We start from the raw sequence: 24,116 nt of genomic DNA on the forward strand, positions 1-24,116 counted from the left end.
TTCAGTATTCAGCAAAGTGTTATGATACATGCAAAGAAACAAAATATAACTGGGGGGGGGGCATGGAAATGCGGTCAGTACAAATTGGCTTTGAGTGATCAGAATGACCAGATTTAGCAAAGACTTCCAAACACTAAGTGAAACATGCTTAGCCATTTAAAGAATGTTGACAGCGACTTGAGTACAGAATTACAAAAGGACAGAAATTATAAAAAAGAACCAGCAGAAATCTATAGTTAAAACGTATAGTAACTGAAATGGAAAAGTTGTAAAGGGGTGCAATTCCAGATATGCGGTGGCAGAAGAAAGAAGTCAGTCAATCTACCCTGCCCAGTGTGTACCCTGCCCAGTGTGGCTCAGGGGACTGAGTGCCCTTTTGCGAACCCAAAGCTCGCCAGTTCCATTCCTAGTTCACAGCACAGGCCTGGGTGTGGGCCAGGTCCCCAGTATAGGGGGCATGTGAGAGACAACCACACATTGATGTTTCTCTCCCTCTCTTTCACCCTCCCTTCCCCTTTCTCTAGAAATAAATAAAATCTTCAAAAAAATATAAATAAAATAAACAAAATCTTAAAATAAAGAACCCAGTAGATGTGAGGATAGGCTAGTAGAAAATTAACTAATCTGAAAAATAGAAAAACGTGAACAGGACCGCAGAGACCTATGGGATAGCATTTAGTGCACCAAGTGTGTCATGGGAGTCACAGAAGGAGAGGACACAAAAAAGCGCCCTGTCCCCAAAAAAGAATACTGAATGTGAAAACTTCCCAAACTTGATGAAAATCATTATAGGTACAAAAAATCTACATGGATTGCATGTAGGAAAATCACAGAGATCCACACCTAAACATGTCATACTCATACTATTGAAAGAAAATTTTGGAAGCTTAAGAAAGAAGTGACATTTTATGTAACAGGGAATGACATTAACATTAATAATTGGCTTCTTACCAGAAGCAAGAGAGGTCAAAGGCAGTGGAATGATATATTCAGTACTCAAAGTAAAAACCAACTCTACATCCAGCAAAGGTATCCTTCACAAATGAAGCAAAATAAGGACGTTCCCGAATATACAGTTTGTTGCTATAAAATTTTCTTTACAAGAAATACTAAAAGTTCTTCAGGCAGGAAAGAGGTGGTACCAAGCAATAACTTGAATTCTCAGGAGAAAATGTTGAATGCTAGAAATGGTAATTATGTGGATAAATATGAAGTACTCTGTAAATATTTATTTTTCACAGTTTTCTCTTGAGAAACATACAGTTGTATAAAGCAATAGTCATAGCAGTATATTTTTGTATTTTACAACTATATATTAATATGTGTGATAACATATAGCTCAAAGGAAGAAGAAGGAAGAGATATGGCACTTGGAGAATTGAACCTCCATATAGAAAAAAATGAATTTAAACCTTTACACTAAAGTTAACATAGAAGACCCTAGACCTAAATATAAAAGCTCAAACAGGAACACTTCTAAAAGAAAATGTAGGGGCAATTTTTGTGCCCTTGGACTAGGCAAAGAGTTCTTAGGTAAAACAGCAAAAGCATAAGATACACAAGACAAAATTGATAACTTGAACTTCATTTAATTGAAGAACATTTACTTTTTCAAAAGGCATTATCATGAAAGTGAAACTATAAGTCATAGACTGAGAGAAAATATTTTGAAGTCGTATACTCAATTTTTAATAAGAGAATGTGTAAGAATTCTTAGAGCTCTGTAATAAGACAAATACTCCAATTAAAATACTGGCAAAACACTGGAGTAGATGTTTTTATTAGTGATTAAAATTGGCAAACCAATTATGTATGTGTATTTATGTAAAGAGATGTATTATAAGGAATTGCTCACACCATTAGGGAGGCTGAGAATTACCCAGGATCTCAATTCCACAAGCTGAAGACCTGGGGGAGCTCATGTGTAGTTTCATTCTGAGTTCAAAAGCCTGAGAATCAGGAGAGCTGATGGTCTAAGATCTAGTCTACAACTGTGTAGGCCTGAGAACTAAGAGCTGGTATTTCTGTTTGAGTCCCAAGGCTGGAAGAGACCAAGGAGCCAGCGCTAAGGTCAGGCAGGAAGAGTTCCCTCCTGCTCAGCCTTTTTGTTCTCTTCAGGTCTGGATTGATTGGGTAAGGCTCACCGGTGTTAGGGAGAGTAATTTGGTTTACTTACTGTACGATTCAAATGTTAGTTTCATCACAGGTCCATTCAAAATGATACTTGGCTAAAGGTCTGGGCATCCTGTGGCCCTGTCAAGTTGACACATAAAATTAACTGTCACAGAATTTTGCCAAGCAGGACATTACAACTGGCTAATAATCACATGAAAAGGTACTTAACATATTAAGTCATTATGCATATTCATTCAAACTATAATGGCGTACCACTACACACCCATGAGAATGGCGGTTATCAAAAATGTTACACAAGATCTTAGCAACAATGTGGAGAAACACCCATACATTGCTTGCTGTGATATAAAATGGTATCACCAGTTTGGAAAACAGTTTTTTTCTCGTAATGTTGAATGTAAATTTACCACATGACCCAGTGATTCCATTCATAGGAATCTGAGAGAAACAACAGCATCCACATGAAGATCTGTATGCAAATCTTCATAGAAATATTATTATACTAGGTATTAATTGGGAACAATCCAAATGCCATCAGCTAGTCAACAGATTATTAAGGTGGTATATTTGGTGTACCACCTCAGAGGGGGGTGTACTGTAAATAATCTTGAGGGAATTTGGGGGGTGATAGAAATGTTCCACTGGGTTTTTGTGATGATTGCACAACTATATAGATTTATTTAAATAATTGAATTGTTTATTCACAATGGGAAAATTTTTAGGATGTACCTTAGTAAAGTTATAAAAAAAATGTATGTATGTAATGAGCAGTGACAAAGTAAGCGGAAAATAATAATTGGGGAAGTTAAAGGGGGTGAATCTTTGTACTGTTTTTACATCTGTTCTGCAACTTACAATTAATTCACACTTTCAAAAGTATAAAAATTTTAATGGGTTTAGAAATGGTCTAATTTTCTTTTGTAATTAAAGTTAAAAAAGATTTCTTCTTAAAAATCCGGTCCTAAAGTGGTTTTTAATTTTTTTTTTTTACTTTTTAGAAATACTTTGTCATTTAATGATTATGTTAACTTTCAGAAATAACTCTTATTAACAGCATTCCTTTAGTAAATGCCATACAACTAGTACAATCAATGCAATTTAGAGTCACTTGGATTTAGTCAACTCTGGCTAATTTAAGGAGAAAGAAAATCAGTTGTAGGGATACAAAGTAACTAGAAAACCTGGGTGGCTCTAGAAAACAAGGCAGTAGGAACCAGAGTGTTTTTCAAAGTTGGCATTAGAATAGCTCAGCTCCTTGGGGCACTCAGCTCAGCTTTCGGTTTCAAAGGCCCAAGGGCTTTTCTGCGTTCAAGTGCAACCCCCTTAGTTTGGTGAGGCATGTGAGCAAAGCTTTTTGAAAGAAATTGCCATTAAGACCATTAGTAAAATGTCTTCTCACCAGAGTATTATTACTAAAGGGGAAGGAAGAAATGGTGCAAACAACCAATGCCTAATCAACAGACCCATAACCCACAGGCCTTGCTGCCTGTGACTAGAACCTAAATCAGTGTGGCCTTCTCAGCAGGCCCAGCTGCCTTCAAATCCAGGAGAAGATGGTAAAGGAGTGCTGCTTCCAATTCAGTTGTAAGCTGAGTTTCCTCATCCTTTAATATTTGAGTGAAATTCTGATTTCTATCAGCATTTTACAAGTGAGAATACTAAAGAAAGGGATTGATTGATGAATGCCTATGTGGATATAGAAGTGGGTCGTCTCGTTGGCGAATGGTGATTCCATTGCTATTTGTGCTCTTTGCTATTTTCTAAATCATCCTCAATCAATATGCATTTTCTAACTTTAAAAAAAAAAGTGCTGTGGCATAGCAAAGCATTCCGTAACTCTTTTTGTACACATATGTATACATAATGTACACACCACACGTGGTATTCCCAGAGATGTTAGCAGGTATAAAATAAAAAAGGATTCCGTCATTAAAATATTTATGATGTGTTGCGTGTTCTAACACCTTCCTGGTGGTCCACAATTTAACTCTACATTTTTTATTTTAATTTTTTAAATTTTTAAAATTTTTATTTATTTATCTTTAGAGGGGAAGGGAAGGAGAGAGGGAGAGAAATATCAATGTATGGTTGCTTCTCATGTGTCCCCTACTGGCAACTGGCCTGCAACCCAGGCATGTGCCCTGACTGGGAATCAAACCACGATACTCTGGTTCACAGGCCTGTGCTCAATCCACTGAGCTACACCAGCCAGGTTTTATTTTAATTTTTATTATTTATGTTGTTACAGTTGTTCCCTCCTTTTTCTCCTCACCCTAGCCAATCCACACATTGTTGTCCCTGTCATGGGACAATAAATGTTCTTTGGTTCATCCCTTCACCATCTTTTATCCCGTCCCCCCACCTTTCTGACCGCTGTCAGTCTCTTTTATCTTTCTAAGCTTCTGTTGCTATTTTGTTCATTAGTTTATTGTGTTCATTAGATTTCATATATAGAGTATCATGTGGTATTTTTCTTTCATTGCCTAGCCTGATTCACTTAGCATCATTTTCTCCAGGTCCTTCCATGCTGTTGCAAAATGTAAGAGTTTCTTCTTTTCCCCTGGTGCATAGTATTCCATTGTATACATGTACCACGGCCTTTTTATGGACTCATTTACTGATTGGCACTTTAGAGTGTTTCCAAATTTTGGCAATGGTAACTAGTGCTGCTATAAACATAGGGTACATATATTTTTTTGGTATCGACATTTTGGGATCCATGGGATATATTCTCAGAAGTGGAATTGCCGGATCAAAAGGGAGTGCCTTTTAAATTTTTTTAAGAATACAATCCTTTAATGTATTATTTATCTTTTAATATACTTTTTTCCACAGTGGCTGTACGAGACTGCATTCCCACCAGCAGTGCACTCAGGTTCCCTTTTTCCCACATCTTCACCAGCACTTGTTTGTTGATTTATTGAGGGTTGTCATTCTGACTGGTATAAGGTGGTATCTCACTGAGGTTTTAATTTGCATTTCTGTGGTGATTAGTGATGTTGAGCATTTTTTCTTATGTCTACAGGTCTTCTGTATGTCCTCTTTGGAGAAGTATCTATTCAGGTCATTTGCCCATTTCTTAATTGGATTGTGTGTCTTCCTGGCATTCAGTTGTAACAGTTCTTCGTATATTTTGGAGATTTAAATCCTTGTCAGATGTTTCATTGGTGAAAATGTTCTCCCATCCAGTGGGTTCCCTATTCATCTTGCTGATGATTTTTTTAGTCGTACTGAAGCTTTTTAAAAAAAAATTCTGCTTGTTTTTTCTTCTTTGATTTACTCTTTGCTTTGAGCAGATAATCCACTTTTTCACTTTATTTCCCGTAGTGCAAAATTAGCCGGCAGGCCTAGTGCCCAAGTGAACCCTTCCTGTTTCATATAGTATCTGGTCTCTGCTAGTGGGCCCTTGCACCTTGTAGACAGATACCCTTGAGGATAGTTGTTTCTCTCATCTGTGCAGTAAAATGTGACAATATTAAAAGCAAAGCATTTTTGACTGTAGGGTATGAACAGTCATTTTTCCCTTTGGCATTATTTCTTAGGTTCAGTGATCACATCTTGTCCAGTTTTATTCCCACCCCCCCAATAAAAGGAAAAGTTAATACAAATATTAACACATTTGTTGAGAACAGTAAATTAAAGTGAAATTGCATGACTCTTGCTAATGTATGTTTATGTGCTTTATTTGAAGGTCACTCTGTGAGACTGCTGGGTCAGAAAAAGGATAATGGAAAACGGCTGGGGGGAGCACCGCTGGATTTGCCAAAGATTAGGAAGAATCCACTGATAGAAATCATTTCCATCAATACTGGGTAAGCTGCTCTTAGATCTGCTCATTAAATATTCAGTGTACTCCATGCATTCCTGGTTTTTTTCCTGGACATGTGACATAGAAGGGTAGTTGTACAATTGCATGGGAAAGAAAAATCAGAGAGCTCTGAAGCACATGATTATCGTTCCCTCTAAAATGTTTGCTCTATACTTATGTTTGCAGCAGAGTTTTGTATCTTTGACTGATATAATTCTAACTTCTTTTTGGTAATAAACATGGATTTTATTTTCCAGCTATGCCCTTGATTGAAATCTTTAAAAAAAAAAGAGTATGTTATTGTGTGGATTGGTTAATGTGCTTAGCATTTTGAATGTTTTTCACTAGGGTTGTAGTAAATATTGTCCAAGATACAAACCATGTTTTGATTATTAACTATCTGAAATACATATTTGAAAATGTTCCTCTTACAGTTCTGGAGGTTAGAAATCTTAATACCTCTCTTACTATGTTAAAATCAAGGTTTGAGGGGAGAAATCTGTCTACTTGCTTTTTTAGCATCTGTTGGCCACCCACATTTCTTGCTTATGATTTCCTTCTTCCATTTTCAGAGCCAGCAACATTTTATTTCTTTGTGTCTTCCGTAGTAACATCTCCCCCTGATTCTGCCTTTTCTTCATGTGATTATATTGCGATTCACTGGGGGCACCTGAATAATACAGGATACTCTCCCGATTTTAATGTCAGTGGATTCACAGTCTTAATATCATTTGCAACCTTAATTTCCTTTGGCATGCGAGGCTCTAAGAATTGGGATAGATATGAGAGAAGATTGTAGGTAGAGAAAAGAATCAACAAAGGCACAAGAATAGACCATATAGTTGTTTATAAAGTAGATAATTTTGTCCAGCTTGTCTGGAGTTTTCATTATATGAAAAGCGTGGTCAATTATTTTTAGTGTGAAGAATCTAATTATACTTAATTCAGTGGTAAAGGGAGAAGGAGAGCCACTGAAGTTTGCAACAGAGGTGAGAAATAAACATAGGTAGGCATTAGGAGGGTTGTTTTGGGACCAGCGTGTAATGCATTGCAGCCAGGAAGGAGTGAAGGCCTGAAGTGGTAGTTGTGGGAATAACAAGCAAGGAGAGTAGCGAGTGTGGGAATGGTTATGAACACTGGCTTCAGCCTATTCTGATGAAGTTATTTGTAACCGTGGATTTGGAAGTTCCAAAGAGTGGTTGGGGGTAGAAATACAAGGCAAAAAAGAAGCTTCAGTTGAAGGGGTGAGAGTGCATGAGGTCGCAGAAGGTGAGTGGTCGTGTCTATGTTTGGGACATAGGGGGAGGCAAAGGAATCATCTGAGAAATAGTAGTCAGAGATGATGGTTTTATGACTGTGGGGTGTGATACTGGCAACTGCTTCAGATCCCTTCAGGAGAAGTAATACTGGGCTAGGTGAACTGTTTCAGCAGAGTGGAAAATTGGAAACCAGGTTAGAAGAGTCAGTTTTGCTACAGGAAGATTACTCTCTTGAGGAGTTGGACTATAAATTAAGAGATAATCTTTAGAGAATAGAAAGAATTTTTTTTTAATTTGGGCTTTTTTAGAGGTAGAGCCATAAGGATTGGAAATATATTGATGGGAGAAACTAAACAGGATTATGTATACAGACAAAGGTAAGTCTCGGAAAGGATGAAGGGCACTTTGGGGCTTCCTTAGATGTAGGAGTAAAGGAGGTGAGGAAGTTTTAAGTGTAGAACTTTCTCATTTTCCTTAAAGTTCCTGACAAATCAAATGTAGAAAAATGGATTCCATTTCTTCATGCTGTGAGGTAGAACAGAAGGTGGTGTTTCACTGCTGTGTCCCTTTATGTTTTAGTTAATATGCCACAATGTTTGATGATACAGACTTGAGCCAGGATGTGTCAGCCTTTTTTCCCTCCCTTTCTCCCTTTGGCGGTGATGTGTTTCCTTTTTTTTCCCCTTCCAGTCAGAAGGGAAGCTTTACTGAGGCCCCAGCGCAGTGGGGTTTAGGCAGAAGGCCACCCGGCAGGCCCAGGAGGCAGTAGAAGGGCCTTATTTACCCACTTCCTTAGGGTGCAGGTTGTTCGTGTGCCTGCACACCTTCTCAAAGCAGTTGACAGCGCAGGGGTGCAGGTGCGCGTGACACTTGCGGCAGATCATCTTGTCACAGTTGTACTTCCGGGTGAGCTGGCAGAGGGAGGGGCTTGGTGATGCTACCCCGCAGATGAAGCACTGAGTGCAGGGTGGACTCTTTCTGAATGTTGTAGTCTGAGAGTGCAGCCATCCTTCAGCTGTTTGCTGTAAAAAAACAGACACTGGTGGTCAGGTGGGATGCCCTCCTCGTCTTTGTCTTAGCTTTGACATGACATTCCCAGTGGTGTCACGAGGCTCAACCTCAAGGCAGACAGTCTTGCCAGTCAGGGTCTTACAAAGAGAGACCTGCATCTCTGCATCCTCTGGGGAACGGGGGGTGGCTGCTCCCCTCCTCCTTGAGGAGAAAGAGCTGATTTACCTGTATTTTCTATCAAATGGAAGCTGTGTCATGTTAGAGTCTGCTTATTTGGCCAAAAATAATAATCTCTATGGTAAAGATACAAAACTTGAAGATTCATGCCAATGTTTCATTCTTCTGGCTAAATTGGTGGAGTAAGGTCATAGTTCTAATGCATGAGAAAGGATGTGTGCAGATATTTGCATAGAGAGGTGCAAACTAAGTGCTGTGGTCAGGGTGGGGAGTCAGCACGTACATACATGAGAGAAGTGAGCTGAGGGTGGAAAACTCAGTTCTTGTCCAGGAGTCCCATTTGTGTAATTGCCTTATTTTTTCTAGTGCTGAGAGTGGAGCGTGGAGACAGAAGGTAATGTAGGGGACAAAAAGTAAAAAAAAAAAAAGAGTAAAAAAAAATTTTCTTTATTGGGCCATAAAGAAAATCTGTGCTTTATTATGCCTTCTCTGTCACTATTAAAGTCATCATTTTTGACAATATCATGGCAACTTTTGTTTCTCCAAAGCCAAGAGTTGAGTTCTGATATCATTTCAAGTTATATCATTTTAGTTACTACTATCAGATTACCTGTAGTTTGAATGATAATCTTCCCCTGGGCCAAACACATTTTAGAAAAATACTACCTAACCCTGTAATACTTTACTGATACATTTTCTTCTGAATTTATTTTGTCTTTTTTGTTATTTGATTCTGTCAGACATAAAATGATGGTTTATGGGAACCCTCAAGGGGAATCTAATTTTCTTTGAGATTATGCACTTAATATTTTTAGAAGCATCTGTTCCTTTTTCTCCCCCGTAACATCTTAGCTCTTAGAAAAGTAACTTGGATGTTACTACTTTCTTTCTGTAATATCCAGAATTTAGCAGTCCTTATTCTAGTGCTAGATCTATAGGTACTCTCTAAATATTTGAGTGCATGAATGAAAGAACAAGAATGCAAATATATTTTATATAAGTAAAGTTTTTTTAGAGAAATATAATTGTTACTAATAACATTGTTATCTTCCTGGTTCTAATTATTAAAACATGAAATAGTTATCAACAATACATATATAATACATTTGAAAATAGTTATTTATTATGTGCTTACCATATTATCAGGCAGTATGTTAGATGTTATGATATCCACAAAGATAAATATTTCCCAGATGAATAAGTGACTAACATCGACTGAATCAGAGTGGGTGGCTATAAGCGCAGAGTTAATTGCAGCTCCAATGTGTGGAGGATTCTCCTTCTATTCTGTATTCAGGGCGATGCTGTTAGGTTCCAGGTTGGCACTCTCCCTAGGCAGTGACGCCCTTGCCCTCTGGATTGAAGAGCTTTGTGACACGGAGGTGCCCTCTCACCGCCCCGCGAGGAGGTGCAGCGGGAGCATTACGGTGAGAAGTTTCCCGACCGCCGTTGTCGGTGTACAGTGGCAGATACAAGCCTCGAATGCTGTCCTCTTTTGTTACTCTTAAATTATAGCTTTCTAGAAAATTATATTCTATAAAAAGTGATTTTTTGAAGAATTTAATTAGAAGTGATCTTAAAAAGAGTTAAGTTTCCACAGAGATCCTGTTAGAAGTTTGAATATATGTGGGACCATCCTTGTACTAAGGTGAATCTTTTTAATATTTGGGGAAGATAAAATTTGGGGTATTTTATATTATAATCTCTTTGAAATGACTATATTCCATACTGATTCTCGAGTCCTTATATCTTAAAATAGTGTCAACAAATAAGATACTCTTATTTTTTTTCAGTGCATGCTATACTGATGTTCACATATCCTGATTACATGAGAATAAGCCCTGGTCCTATTCTGGATTTGCTTTCTTGAGAATAGCGTCGTTAGCCGTGGTGCCATTCTCAGAGACAGCTGGGAGGAGATCATGACACCGCTCTCCGGCAGGCACTATGCAGGATAAAACATCACCCCAAAACAGTTCAGTACACTGTAGCCACACACTTATTTTAAGATTATGGCTCTATATTACTTTACAAATTAACTGAGGCCAATTTTGTCATGCATAGCTCTTAGGGTTTTTTTTTTAACAGAATAATAGGTACTAATGAGCATTAGTTGCTTCCCTGTAACCCAGCTGTCAGATTGTAATGAAGGCAAGACTCAGGCCAAAGTGCGTAGTAAGAATTTATTAAGCAGGGCGGCATAGTCCAGCTGTTTTGGTAAGCTTAGTAAAGACTTGATTCTCCTTTAGGAGATTAAATCAAACCTTACATGAAAGGGTCGCTTTAGCCAGATGAGACAATATTGTCAGCTTTAGGCAACCAAAATCCTCCATACAGCCTCTAGCCAGGGTTGGTTAGGGACCAAGCCAGAATAACGTCCTTGATGGGTGAAGCCAGTGCACCCAACTGCTGGTCTGCGGGCTAGGGCTAGGGCTGGGGCATTAACTATTGATGGCTGGTCTGCAACAAGTATAGCAATTGAGAGCAAACATTTTACAAACTTTCAAGGCAGTTTAACATTACTGCCTTGTCTTGTAATTTATTTTCATTGCATTTTACCCGCCCCCTCCCCCCCCTCCCCATTATTAGTTTAAAAGAAGTTGGAAATAAAAATCCTGGTCTATTACTACAGGTAGTTTGAGATAGACTGGGCTTGGCCAGTGTGTTTTTGTAAAGCTCTTTACCTTACTTTGGAAAATATTTTAGCCAGGCCACTTAACTTTAGCGGTACTGATTCCAATAATGAAATCTTATGTCCAGTATCTTTTATGTTACTAGTTAACCACTTGTGGTTAGTAGTTAACTATTATTTTCCCAAGTGAAAACTTATTTCTATCATTTATTATGCTAATTTATAAGGCCTCTGCTTTTGACCAAAGATAAAAGGTAGCTAAAACTTAACCAATAATTTCTGGAAGGTAGTCTTTCTGATTAAATTCTAGCAATTCTTAGAATTGCAGCTTATGCTTTCTACATTAAATTCTTCAAAAAGTAAATTATAGCTGTCCTAATGTGACCTATATGAATCTTGGATCTGGAGGTTATGGCCATTCTTTTGGCACATCCTCACATTGAGGAAAGATCTGTGGTTATCATTATTTTTCTTCTGTAAGCTTATGGAGGCCAGGAATCTCATCTCCTAGCCATGAGCCTGGAATGTGTCACCAGTCCATTCTGGGAAAGGAACTAGAGGCCATGGTACAGTGGAAAGAGCTCTGTGCTTGGGGTGTGGAGTCAGAGACACTGTTATTTTCTAGCTGTGTGACACAATAATCTCTTACAGGTGACCTATTTCCAACATGGACACTTGCTAAGTACCATGGGAGTAACCTAACACATTATGGGCACTTTAATAAGTGCTTTCCTTAGATTGATGTTGCTGTATTCCGTAGTCTGCCAAAATTCTCCAAGACCCCTCATCTCTCGTCCTCCTATGTACTATTTAGGCAAGAAAGTTGAATTTAAATTTAGGAGTTTGTCCAATTTATCATCAACTCATCAATGTTCTACTTGTTCAACTGTAAGTGAATGCAAAATACACTTAAAAATTCATCTTAGTCTCATGCCTAACTTTTCGTACAGTGTCTGGCTGCAGTGTTCCCTCCATAAACATTTTAGTGTTTCAGGAACAGCAGTGCTGCTTAAATCCAGACAAAAGTTTCTGGCTGAGCTGGAGTGTAACTCTAATTACTGCTCTTTTGCTATAGATGATTATTTTGTAGAAAAAAGAATGTGTTAATTTGGACTATGAATTAAGTCAGACTTGTCTCAAACAATTAAATGTGTGAAATTGGAGTATTTGTGGCAATTCTGAACTTGTTACATTTTTACTTTTATCCCAAAACTAGTTATTCTGAAATTTTTAGCTTTTTTAATGTTTTCAATGAAATTTCCAAATACCTTATTTTCAATGAAATATTGTACAGATGAAGTTTTAAAGTAATCTTATTTTTAGTGCATAATAAAGCTGTATTTGGGAAAAATCATTCATAAGAACAGTGGATGGCACTATTGGCTCATAGCTCTGAGGTAATTACTAAGTTGCAGAAGCTTCAAATGCTGGTTTAATAAATGCCTTTAAGTTAGTGGCCCAGTGAAAATTTTTGGGCAGTATTAGGATGCTAGATTTAATCTAAATTTTGTAAATTCTTCTTTATGTAATCATTATTTTATATAAAACTTGAAATGAATACATAACTTAATTATATATAAAGAAATAGCTATTTTTGAAACAATTTTAAATTCTGGCAAGTTATAAGGTTATATAGTTGTGATAACTTCAGAGTGCATCTTATCATTTTTCTGATAAAATTGTTTAGGGAAGGGAGAATAACTTTGAATTTGGATAAAAAAAGTAAAAATTGGAAGATATCAAATTGTTTAACACAATTAAAGAAATTTTAGATTAAAGTTAATTGATAGAATGGTTAATACTTTCTTCAGGTTAGTTCATAGATTATATTGTAAGAATGTATATTAATTATAAACTGTAATAGATGCTCTTACAGTTTAAAAAGTTTATTTCACATGTACAAGACCTGTTTGCCCTTTAAGAAAATGAAGTAGCCCTGTTTCTAACTTTCATTTATTCAACAGTGTGGCTGAGGACTTGTTAAGTGCGGAAGATAGAAAGACACATCCATTTGGTGTCTGCCACTGAGAATCCCCCAGGACAAAAAATGAAATGAGCACAAAGCAATTGAATTATAACATTGTAACTACTATGGTACAGGAGTAATAAACAAAGTTATCTTAGGACCATGATGGATTGTTTGAATGAGATAGAGAGGAAACCCATAGAAAGTAGATATTTTGGCTGTGTCTCAAATTATATCTCATGGGTGGGTTCAAAGGCAATTCAAGCATGGGGAACTTCTCCACCCCCCCCCCCGCCCCGCCCCCACTATCCACGCCAATAAGTAGTGGTATTGAATTGTGAAGGGCCATTTCTCTCACGGAGAATGATGAGTGTGGGTTAGTGTGGTCATGTTTTGAATAATGGGATAGTAAGAGAAATGTTAGAACAACGTAGCAATGGAACAAGGTAGTTTGAGATTGGTTGAGTTCAGACTGAGCCTTCATCATTGTATCATTTGCTCTTTGACATTGTGTAAGTTCTTCAACTGCTCTGAGACCCTCTATAGGTCTCAATTTTCTCACCTATAAATGGGATGTATTAGTGTTGTGAGCATTGAAAGAGGTCATCTGTTTAATTAACACAAGGCCTGGCCTAGAGTATCTGTTCAGTATAATTACTATAAAGCTTATTACCGTCACAGCTATGCGGAAGACAAACCTGAGGCTTAATTAGATTGCAGTTTGCTTAAGACAGTGGAGCAGAAAGTGGCAGAGTCATGACTTGAATCACATTGTCTAACTAATTCTTTTTTCAGTAAAACACAAGTGGCCTCTGAGAGTCCAGTTTGCTCTCCTTGCATTGGAATTGTAGTTCTTTGGCTAGTTGAGAGGAAAGTCAGGTAGAGCTAAACTGGGAGCCTAGTGTAGAAAACAGCCCACTAGACCTGAGAAAGTCACTATGGGCCGTGGATTTTCACAAAGAGGGTGGAAAATGGAGGTGGACTAGGAGAATTTGTACTGTGTCTCTTTAAAAGATTTTATGTATTTACTTTTAGAGAGATGGGAAGGAGGGAGAAAGAAAGGGAGAGAAACATCGATCGGTTGCCTCTCACATATGCCCCAGCTGGGGACTGGGCCTGCAACCCAGGTGTGTACTGACCAGGAATTGAACTGACAAACATTTGCTTTTCAGGATGATGCTCAACCAGCTGACCCATGCTGGTCAGGGTCTACTGGATACTTTTATTGTACTGTACTAGGTCCCTCTTGAGATTCATTGTTAATTCAGTGGGATGGCATTTGAGTTTTTCTGTTACGAGGGTTGAAGGATGGGACTGCTAAATCACTTGGACTAAGAAATAGATGACTGTTGTACCCTGCTGTTTTGTCTTTTATTTTCTTAAACCAGTACTTGAGTTTGGGTGCATGCAAATCAGGTGCACTTGGAGGGCGTAAATGCACAGCGGGTGTAAATGGTTGTATGTATCCAACGAGCTGTCATCTGTCAATTTTCTTGTTACTCCCAGAAAACTTATTTTCTAGCCCAATCAGGAAAGGAAAAAAAAATCCCCAAACTGTGTAGCCCAACTTTAAGTAAGTATAATTGGATACACATGTTTTTGTGGATAAAGGCCTGTCAGTTTTTTCAAAACAAAAATAATATAGATCTCATTTATTTTTGAAACTGCTTTGCTCTTATTTTGCTACATCTCAGCATGGTACAATAGTTGTTTTATTTTTTCTAACCCTGACAAAGCAGAATGTTTTGTTTGGCTTTTTAAAAAGGCAATAGTGCATCTAGTTAAGATGTCATTTGCTTGATCTGATGAAGAATGTCTATTTTTCTGTAAATCCACTAAGAAAATTGGGGTTAAGGCAAGGTCATTCTGTAAAATCGTCATATCTGTTTTTAAACAATGTATGTAGCTTTGTGATTTGCATTGTATAGGACGAGGTGTGTCCAGAAAGTATCCAGCCACATACTGTGAAAACTAGAGACATTTATTGAAGAAGATACAAGACACAAGAAACCTTGTACACAGGACAATGACACCTCAGTCCCCTTCAAAGTAGGCACTTGGGACCTCACACAGTTCCACTCACCATCAGCTGCCCTGTCTTATTTTCCTTAATCTTATCAATGGTGTAACATTCCTTCCCTTTCAAAGGTGATTTTAGTTTTGGGAAAAGCCAGAGGTCACAGGGCCTGGATTGTGGGTTGTAGTGGGGATGAGTCACCTGCGTGATTTTATGTTTCTCCAAAAAACTCAGTGTGAGACATGACACATGAATGGTCATGTTGTTGTGATGCAACTGCCAGTCACCAGTTGCCCATAGCTGTGGCCTTCTCAGTCATCCAAGTAGTTTCTGTGGAGGAATGTTCAAGCTTCATGCAGAATTTGGTGCAGATTCGTTGCTCTACTTGCCCAGTCTTTTTTAATGTGACAGCCACACAGTACACATGCTCACTCAATGGCATCTACCACACCCACTGACTAAGACAGTGAAATTGTCATTGTTCACACATGCGCATTCCAGTCCACTGTCCTTGGCTGCCAGGTTACATCGATGTCAGGCACACCATTCTCATTATATTAACAATGGACTGGACTTTTTCCAGACAGATCTCATATTTTTGTGGTCTTTTTTTACATGATCCTTAAAATAAGTATTACTTGTGAAAGATGTTAGGAGTTTAGGGAAGTCTTTCTATCTTGAAAGGTGCCTTTTATGTATTGTTTGAACACTGTTCTTGAGAAAAACACAAACTGTCTGAAACGGGATTTCTAGTCTGTTCTTCTCTTCCTCCACTTCCCTCATCTCTGACTTTCTTTTTCCCTCTGCCCACATCTATGTAAATTTATGAGAAAAAAGGTATGTAAGGATAGATTTATTTTGATAAAATTTTTTATTTATTGATTTGAGAGGTGGGGAGGGAGAGAGGAACACTGATTTGTTGTTAACTTACTTAGGCACTCACTGGTTGTTTCTTGTATGTGCCCTGACCAGAGATGGAACATGCAACCTTGGCCTTTTGGGAGACACTCCAATCTACTGGGCTACTTGACCAGGGCCTAGATTTACATATGTAGGACCATCTATAGCTCTTTGGGACAGGAAGATATATCAGGATTGGTGGTTTCATTCAGTGGTTTGTTCACACATTCATTTGTTTATTCTTTGTACTCTTTCACTCATTTAGTCAATGAACATTTCTGGGATAACTATATGTATCAGATACTCTACTAAGTGCAGAAAAAGAAACGGGGCTTGCCTGCTTTATTACTTCCCTTGAGAGTATCACAGTGTAGTGCAGTTAAGTTAACTGGTAAAGTGCTCCACTTTAGTCTTCGTAGATGATGATCACCAGTTCTTTTTATATGAGTGAGACTTAAAGTTGTGTACCTAGAAATGATGACAAATACAGAGAATGAATCAAATAGAATGCATATAAAATATGATGGCCGAAAATGGGCATGTGCAGCACATACAACAGGTATAACATGTTAGCTAGCAGGATCTTCCTTAGTAAGTGATTACTGATCACCAGTGTTACATATTAACACTCTGTGATCCTTTGAGTGTGGATTCCATGCTTACTCTGTTAGATGAAATACTTCTGATTTCATTTCCCAGAAATGGAGTTTTAAGAGTTCTTTGAGTCAGTCTAGCTTCTTCCATATTCTTATTTTTGCTATTAGGCTTTTTTTTATTGTTTTGTTTTTGTATTCCTACCTTAATTCTCAATTACATGGAAAGCAAAAAGCAAAGCAATAAAAATAAAGACAGGGTGTCAGTAGCAGCACTGCTGTTGACACATTGAATACCTTTTCAAAAAAGAGATGTCTGTGTGGACCAGATGCCTATAAGGACAGAGTCAGGGCTGAGGTTCTGCCGCTGCTGCGAGCATTGTGGTGATGTGTCTGTGGTGACGTGGTGGTTCGGTAATGCCAGTATCCTGTGTGACTGAGTTGGCCTGCACTTGCATGTTTCGCTTTTTATATATCAGATACTTAATTTTAAAAAAATTTATTGTAACTTTATTTTCCAAATATTCTGTTTGGAAAAAAGCTGTGGTGTACCTAGATGATGGAATACTGCTTGGCCATAAAAAAGAAAGAAAGCTTGCCTTTTGCATGGATAGAACTGAGTGAAATAAGCCAGTCAGAGAAAGACAAATACTATGTAGTTCCACTTGCATGTGGAATGTAATGACCGAAATTAAAAGAAACATACCCATAGATACAGAAAACAGACTGACAGCTGACAGGCGGGAGAGTTGCTAAGGGACTAAGCAAAAATGAACAAACAAACAAACAAATAAAATAAGCTCATAAACACAGACAGTATGGTGATTGCCAGAGGGTAGAGGGGATAGGGGGAGGCAAAAGAAACAGGGGGGATAAATGGCGATGAAAGGAGACTTGAATTGGCGTGGTCAACACATAATACAGATACAGATGATGTATTATGGAATATTACAGTTGAAACCTATATAATTTTTTAAATTTTACTTATTTATTTGTAGACAGAGGGGGAGGAAGGGAGAAAGAGAGGGAGAGAAACATCAATGAAAGAGAGACAACGCATCTACAGATTGCCTTGCACCTACCTCCTACTGGGAATGGAACCCACAAGCAAGGCATGTGCCTGACCAGGATGGAACCAGTGACCTTTTTCATCCTGCGACCACACTCAACCCAGTGAGCTACCCTGGTCAGGGCTGAAAGCTATATAATTTTATTAACCAGTATCACCCCAATAATTTCAGTAAAAATTAAGAAGAAAAGATTGTTTAAAAGAAAAATACTCCATTAACTTTAAAGTCTTGTGGTAGATTTTCAAAGGTGAATGAATAATGTAGCTTTTTGAGGATATTTTGTTTTGATTTTCAGTTTGGTTATCTTATTTTTGCAGACCCTAAATCAGAATCCAGCTGTGTGTAGGACTCCCGCATAGAATATTCCTATTTGGAGCAACATCAGTATCTCTTGTCTAACTTCTTAGTTTTTTTTTTTTTACCCCAATACTGCTTTTTTTATATCTTAAGGTTCCTAGATAACTTTACTTGATTGATCCTGCGATGTCTGTATTTGCTTATTTCTCCTATCTTGCAGCCTTTTTACCTTTGTTAAATTATTGCTTTGTTTCCTTTCCATTCTTCCCTCTTCCGTCTCTCCTGACCTTTCCTGAGGTGCCGTTATCCTCAGGACACAGATTACTAGGACAGTTTGTCGTCAGGACTACCGATGGGTTGTGTTCTCCTCCAAATGTGATGTAGCAGCATTAGTTTTCTTTTCTGAGAGTGGGGCCTTTTTTCCTGAACTCAGATATATTGACAGTAGCCACATACTAACTTTTATCATCTAGACTAGATTATTTACTGTATTTTGCTGTGCATAATGCACACCCTGTTTTTGTGTGCATTATACACAGAATCATTATACTCATTATTATGCCCATGGTGTATAATCATTATACCCATGTATAATGAACACCCTTATTTCTCTCTCAAAAATGTGGGCAAAAAAAGTGCACATTATAGACAGTAAAATACCATATTCTTTTCAGAGTACAGTACTTCGTCTTTTTCTTTCTGTTCTGTTGGCCTTAATTGCAGTTAATTTTGCCATATCTAACATACACTAAATATTAACAAGCATGGATTTTCAAATATATTTGATTAGAATAGATTCACATAAGTGGAATTATTATGTCAAAGTTAGGAACCTTTTTATGAGTCTCAGAATACAAACTCAAATTGCTTTCCAAAACATTGCCATTTATAATGCTAATAATTAAGAGGATACATATTTTATTTCACTCTAAAGTCTTGATTATTATTCCCATTTAATGGAAATAGAGGTTTAAGAGATTAAATGATGTATTCAGAGCTACTACCATCTTATTATAACTGTAGCTATTATCAGAGTAGAAGTCAGCTATAATTTGCTGTCTCATTTATTGAACGTGAGGGGCCATGTGGGCTGCTGTTCAGAGTGTAAGTTTGGAGCCAAACTGCTGGGGTCTAAACCCTACTTCCATTGCCTACTGTGCAACTCTGGGCAGGTTTCCTTCTGCACAGGGCTTTTCCTCTCTAAAGCGAGAATTCCAATAGTATCTGTTTCAGAGGGTTTTTGTGAAGATTAAGTATATCCATGGAGAGCTTAAAATAGCATCCGGCAAATAATAGTTATTACATAAGTGATTGCTCTCATTATCTTCATTTTAATTAGACTGTAGTCTCTTTATTTTTTAACCCATATATAATGTTTATTCTTTCTTTCTAAAACAACATGGGCATTTTGGATGATCAAATTACTGAGCCATTTAAACGTTTGAATGAGTGAGGAAATGAAAAACAGAAAGAAAAGAAAGAAGCAGAAGGAAAAGGAAGAGAGGAGTGAGCCTGGGACCCGCATCTGCCACCTCTGTATGATTGTTCTGTTTTAGTAAAGCCTCCTTGTCTAGTGTGGTGGATAAGAAGGACCTAGTTGAACTAAATATGTCTATTATAAATGTATGGGTTTGTTGTTTGTAATGCTTCCTCAACAAGTATTTGGATGGGTAGGGTGACATGGTAGTTTGTGTGGTGAGAAACAGTTTGGTTTAAGCTCTTTATCAGTGGGTTATACTATCTAAGATCTGCCCCTAATAAGAATGGACTGAGACCTTTTTTATAGGGGATGGGAAAATTTTTTTTAAATTAGGGATAGACTTAGCAAAATATTTCTTAAGTCTCTTTATTAGTCATAGCCCTATGGCCAAATACCAATTGCCCACACACTTTCTTAATACAAATCTATTTTTTTTTTCATTAAAAATCCTTTTGAAAGATGTACATAATCAGAAACTGGTACAGCTGGAAAGGATTTTAGAGATTTAAGATCTTTTCACAGGCAGTGAAACTGAGGCCCACGGGGCCTCAGCAGCCGAAGTTTGGTGGGCTGCATGCTGCATTTGTAGGAGGGTTTGGTTCGTGACGGAAAGGGGCTGTCCTGACAAGTGGTGCACCTTCATCTTCAGGACTCCATAGCTTGTTGGAAGGATTCAGCTTTGTCGTCTTCAAGACATCATAGAAATTGTATTTTGTGTTAGCTTGTATTGAAGTAGATATAGGTCAAAACCCAGAACAGGCATTGTTTTGGCCAGTGTTTGGTGAGTAAACAGTAGAAAACAGTGAAATGATCTTTCTGTTAGGTGAATTGGATTCTATCAGATAAAGAGGCTACTGAGACATAAGACTTCTCTTTGGGTGGGTGAGAATCTTCACACAGTCTCTAGATTTCATATCTGCTGTATTCTTCCATTCACTCTATTTGCCTTTCCCATCTCTATTTCTGGTTCTGTTCTGTACTTTTCTTCCTATAGGTTTATGTGTTGTATCCCTAGCACCTAATAGTGACTAGCATATGGAAGCTCTTAATAAAAAAGTTTTTACGACTCAATTTCCAAATGCTAGTGGTTTGTTTTCGTTGTGAAGTCTCTCTTACTGTTCCCTGAGTATTCACCTTGTATTCATGCCTTTCTCAGTGTGTTTGCTGAGAGAAGTGAGCCTAAACTTGCACCCGAATGTTTTTGAAGTAACTTGTCTCCTAGGTATTTAGATTGGTAAATAGTTCATACCGTTTTGGGGACAACTGAGAAAAGAATTACTGAGATTCTATTTCTTCTAGCACTTAATTTTATCTTGGGACACTGGCTGAGAAAAGCTGGTTTGTTTACTTCATTGGACCTCCCAATGTCCTTCTTAAAGCTTACTTTTCTAAGTGATTGACTTCTTTTTGATGTCAGTTGTTTTTTTACTTCGTATTTCCTTATGTTGTATATACTTAGTTTTTACTAAGGATTGTTGCTAATTTTGCATTATGCTGAAAAAGTTGCAGTAAATTTGGTTTATTCTTTAGTAAGAAAAATAAGAATAAATATATAGTAGAACTTTCATATTCCTATATTTTCTCATGTAAAGTATATACTACTTGAATGTCAGGCTGGTCATTACCAAGTGGGTTTGCATGAGAGATGTACTGGGACCATGGCAACACCAGTTCCAAGGGCAAAGGAGGGTGACTGGAACTGGTGGGTTGAGAATGGTTATCACCGAGGGGACCACTGCAGCTGACCCATGAGAGTCAAGTGTGGGAGGCAACCAATCGATGTTTCTCCCCCCTCCCCCACCCCCACTTCCTTTCTCTCTAGAATCGATGGAAACTTCCGGTGAGGATTAAAAAACACTCTGGCCTAGATATTACTCACATAAATGTTCATAATGCAAGTACACTAACCTCCCTGGTTTCTAAGGAAGTGTTGGGAAATGTTCTGTATTTGCTGTGCTAAGAAAAAAGCTGTAAGCCTATCTCTCTCTCTCTCTCCATGGAGTGGTGGAAATGAGAGATTACTTCAGCCAGTTTTGTGCCTTATAGAGCATACTTGGTAAAATGATATTTTCTTTAGAGGTATGTTTAATTATTGCTGTAGTACTTGCATGTAACTCTTAAAAAGCATGAGTTATTTTTCTTGAGCAAGTAATTTTCTTTACCTTACTGATAAAAGACTGATAAAGCATATTTATGACCTATACATGACCTGTCCATGACCTATACATATCCTATGCAATAAAAAAAGAAAATGGAAAAAATTACTTCCTAAAAAATTCTCATGAGGGAGATAGGAGATAATTTTATATTCAGGAGAAATAGCTACTGGAAAAAGAGAAACCAAAGGAGAAGCAAGGCTCTTTGGTAGAGTATGTTTCTGGTGCATTTGGGATCAAGAATGTGAAGTAGAAGTATTTAGAAGAATAATATATCCCCTCCGCCTCACAGGCAAGTGGGTCCTAGAAGCAGGTGCATGAATTTTAATATTTTTAAAGATTTTATTTATTTTTAGAGAGAGGGGAAGGGAGGGAGAAGGTAAGGGAGAGAAATGTCAGTGTGGGAGAGATAACATCAATTGGTTGCCTCTTTCATGCCCCCAGCTGGGGACCTGGCCGAAAACCCGGGCATGTGCCCTGATTGTGGCCTTTCAGATCACAGGCTGACACTCCACCCACTGAGCTGCATCAGCCAGGGCTGAATCTTAATTTTTTAATTTTGTTTCGGAAAAAATGTGATATTTAGATCATCTATGGAAATTTTTCCAGGATTATATTTTTATTACTTTCCATTCTATTTACATCTCTTTTATTCTGTTAAATCTTTGGATGTAACTACAGCATACCATTTTATGGTGACTATGTATTTGGAAAATACCTTTAAAGGTTTAGGAATTCTACTGTAGTCACTTAGTAAGAATATCTTGACTGTATATTGCGAACCCGCTACAGTGCTAGGTGTAAGGGTGCATTGACGAATAAAGAAGATTTGTGTGTGAACTGTGATAATTTAGAAAAGAAATATGAACTCAGGGAGAGACAGTAAAGGGAGAGAGACAAGGGACGTTAGGCTTCGGAATGTAGGAGTTGGTTAGTTCAGGGATGAGAATAACCTGCAGGCCGATCTGGCCACTGCCTTTATTGTTCAGATGTGCTCTAAGGAACAGCTGGGGAAAACAATCAAGAGAAAAATAATATTTTGTGACACATGAAAAGTAGATGAAATTCAGATATCAATACCATAAATAAAGTTTCCCTGGGAAAGAGCCATGCTCATTTTCTAAAATTGTCTGTGACTGCATTTCATGCTGCGGTGGTGGCGTTGAGTGTTGGTGACAGACTGCATGTGGCACTGAGCAGCACAGAGTTCACGTGGCTGTCTGGGGGTGCTGTCTTTAGCATAGCCTGGCCCTTTTCTGGCATCTGCAAACCTGACTTTAGAATTTTACCTGTGTTCCTAAGACTGTTTTGTCCGCCTGAGTTACTTAACACTTGTTTTTTCCTTCTGGAGGCCTGCTGTTTGATAGTTGTAACTAATTATTATCCCCCTGTGACCAGCTCAAAGTCAAAGCTCTGCAGTCTGAGCCTCAAGTGGACTGTCCTGGGCCAAAATAGCATGTGTGTTGCTACCCTTCACTGCTGGAGAAGGGAGTGCATTCCGCATGGCCTCTCCTGGCAGGGAAGAACTTAGGAAGCCTGTGAATGATCCCTTAGCCTTCCTCTGGGTGTGTTCTTTTCTCTTGATGATTGTGCCGTGAGTACAGAAGTCTCCTGACTGCTGTGAGTCCTCTTGGTGAATCCCAAATATGTGGGTGACTTTGCAGCACCTGGAACAGGTGATTTCAGTGATTGCATTGCTGCTCAACACATTACAAAGTATAGTTATAACTAACCCAGCAAAGTTTTGAGTGGATGTGGATTGCTGTTTTCATTTTATTTTATTTTTTATTACCAGGGCATATCCATCATTGCAAAACAAAAGAAGACATATATATATATATAATTTTTTTATTCATTTATCTTTATAGGGGAAGGGAAGGAGAGAGGGAGAGAAATATCAATGTATGGTTGCTTCTCATGTGTCCCCTACTGGCAACTGGCCTGCAACCCAGGCATGTGCCCTGACTGGGAATCGAACTGTGATCCCTTAGCTCACAGGCCTGTGCTCAATCCACTGAGCCACACCAGCTGGGACACAAAAATATATTTTGAATGCTTCAATTTTAAGGCACATTGGAGTGTGGATTATTTTGTTACAAATCAGATGGCCAAGCATTATGTTTACTATGCAGAGACACCCCTAACTATGCTAAACCAATACAAATGCCTTGATGTTCCATACTAAGCATTCATCATAGTATTCCCAATTCACAGGAAAGCAGCAGTCAAAACCAAGACTATCTAAAATAGAATGTTTGTTCACAGCAAAACGGCTTTACAAAAGTAAAAAATGAAGATGAGGCTGCAACTAAATTGAGTTTCTTATTGTCAATTTTTTAGTCAAGCAAGCCACTTTCAATAGTGATTTAAGTAAATCATGTTTTGATTGTCCCAGCTGAAGAAGCTATGTCCAGGGAAAGTAAACTTTTGTAGACATTAGGTAAGAGCAGTTGCTCAAAGACTTGAGAGCATGGGAGCAGTATTTTGTTAAAAAAAAGGAAACAAATTATTTCAAGTGTTTTTCTTTGGTTCTTGATTTGTCAACAGATGTTTCCAATATTGGTCAATTGTTTTTTAAAGGAGTCAATGATGAATTTGAAATGGTGGAAGAATT

At 38.0% G+C, this 24,116-nt stretch overlaps 1 protein-coding gene and 1 pseudogene across 4 annotated transcripts in view; one reads left to right on the forward strand and one right to left on the reverse strand.

The window, feature by feature from the left end:
* Nucleotides 1-24,116, forward strand: part of CDKAL1 (CDKAL1 threonylcarbamoyladenosine tRNA methylthiotransferase) — a 665,826-nt gene that overhangs the window by 253,744 nt on the left and 387,966 nt on the right. For all 4 annotated transcript variants that reach the window (XM_037037969.1, XM_037037973.1, XM_037037972.1 and 1 more), the window contains one exon: nucleotides 5,828-5,948. In XM_037037969.1, the coding sequence (XP_036893864.1) occupies nucleotides 5,828-5,948 (121 nt within the window). The remainder of the gene's footprint in view (nucleotides 1-5,827; nucleotides 5,949-24,116) is intronic.
* LOC118981243 (ubiquitin-60S ribosomal protein L40-like) lies at nucleotides 7,980-8,375 on the reverse strand (annotated as a pseudogene).

The sequence above is a fragment of the Sturnira hondurensis genome, unplaced genomic scaffold (genome assembly GCF_014824575.4).
Source record: "Sturnira hondurensis isolate 20B ecotype Veracruz unplaced genomic scaffold, ASM1482457v3 Scaffold0023817, whole genome shotgun sequence".
Classification (NCBI taxonomy): domain Eukaryota; kingdom Metazoa; phylum Chordata; class Mammalia; order Chiroptera; family Phyllostomidae; genus Sturnira; species Sturnira hondurensis.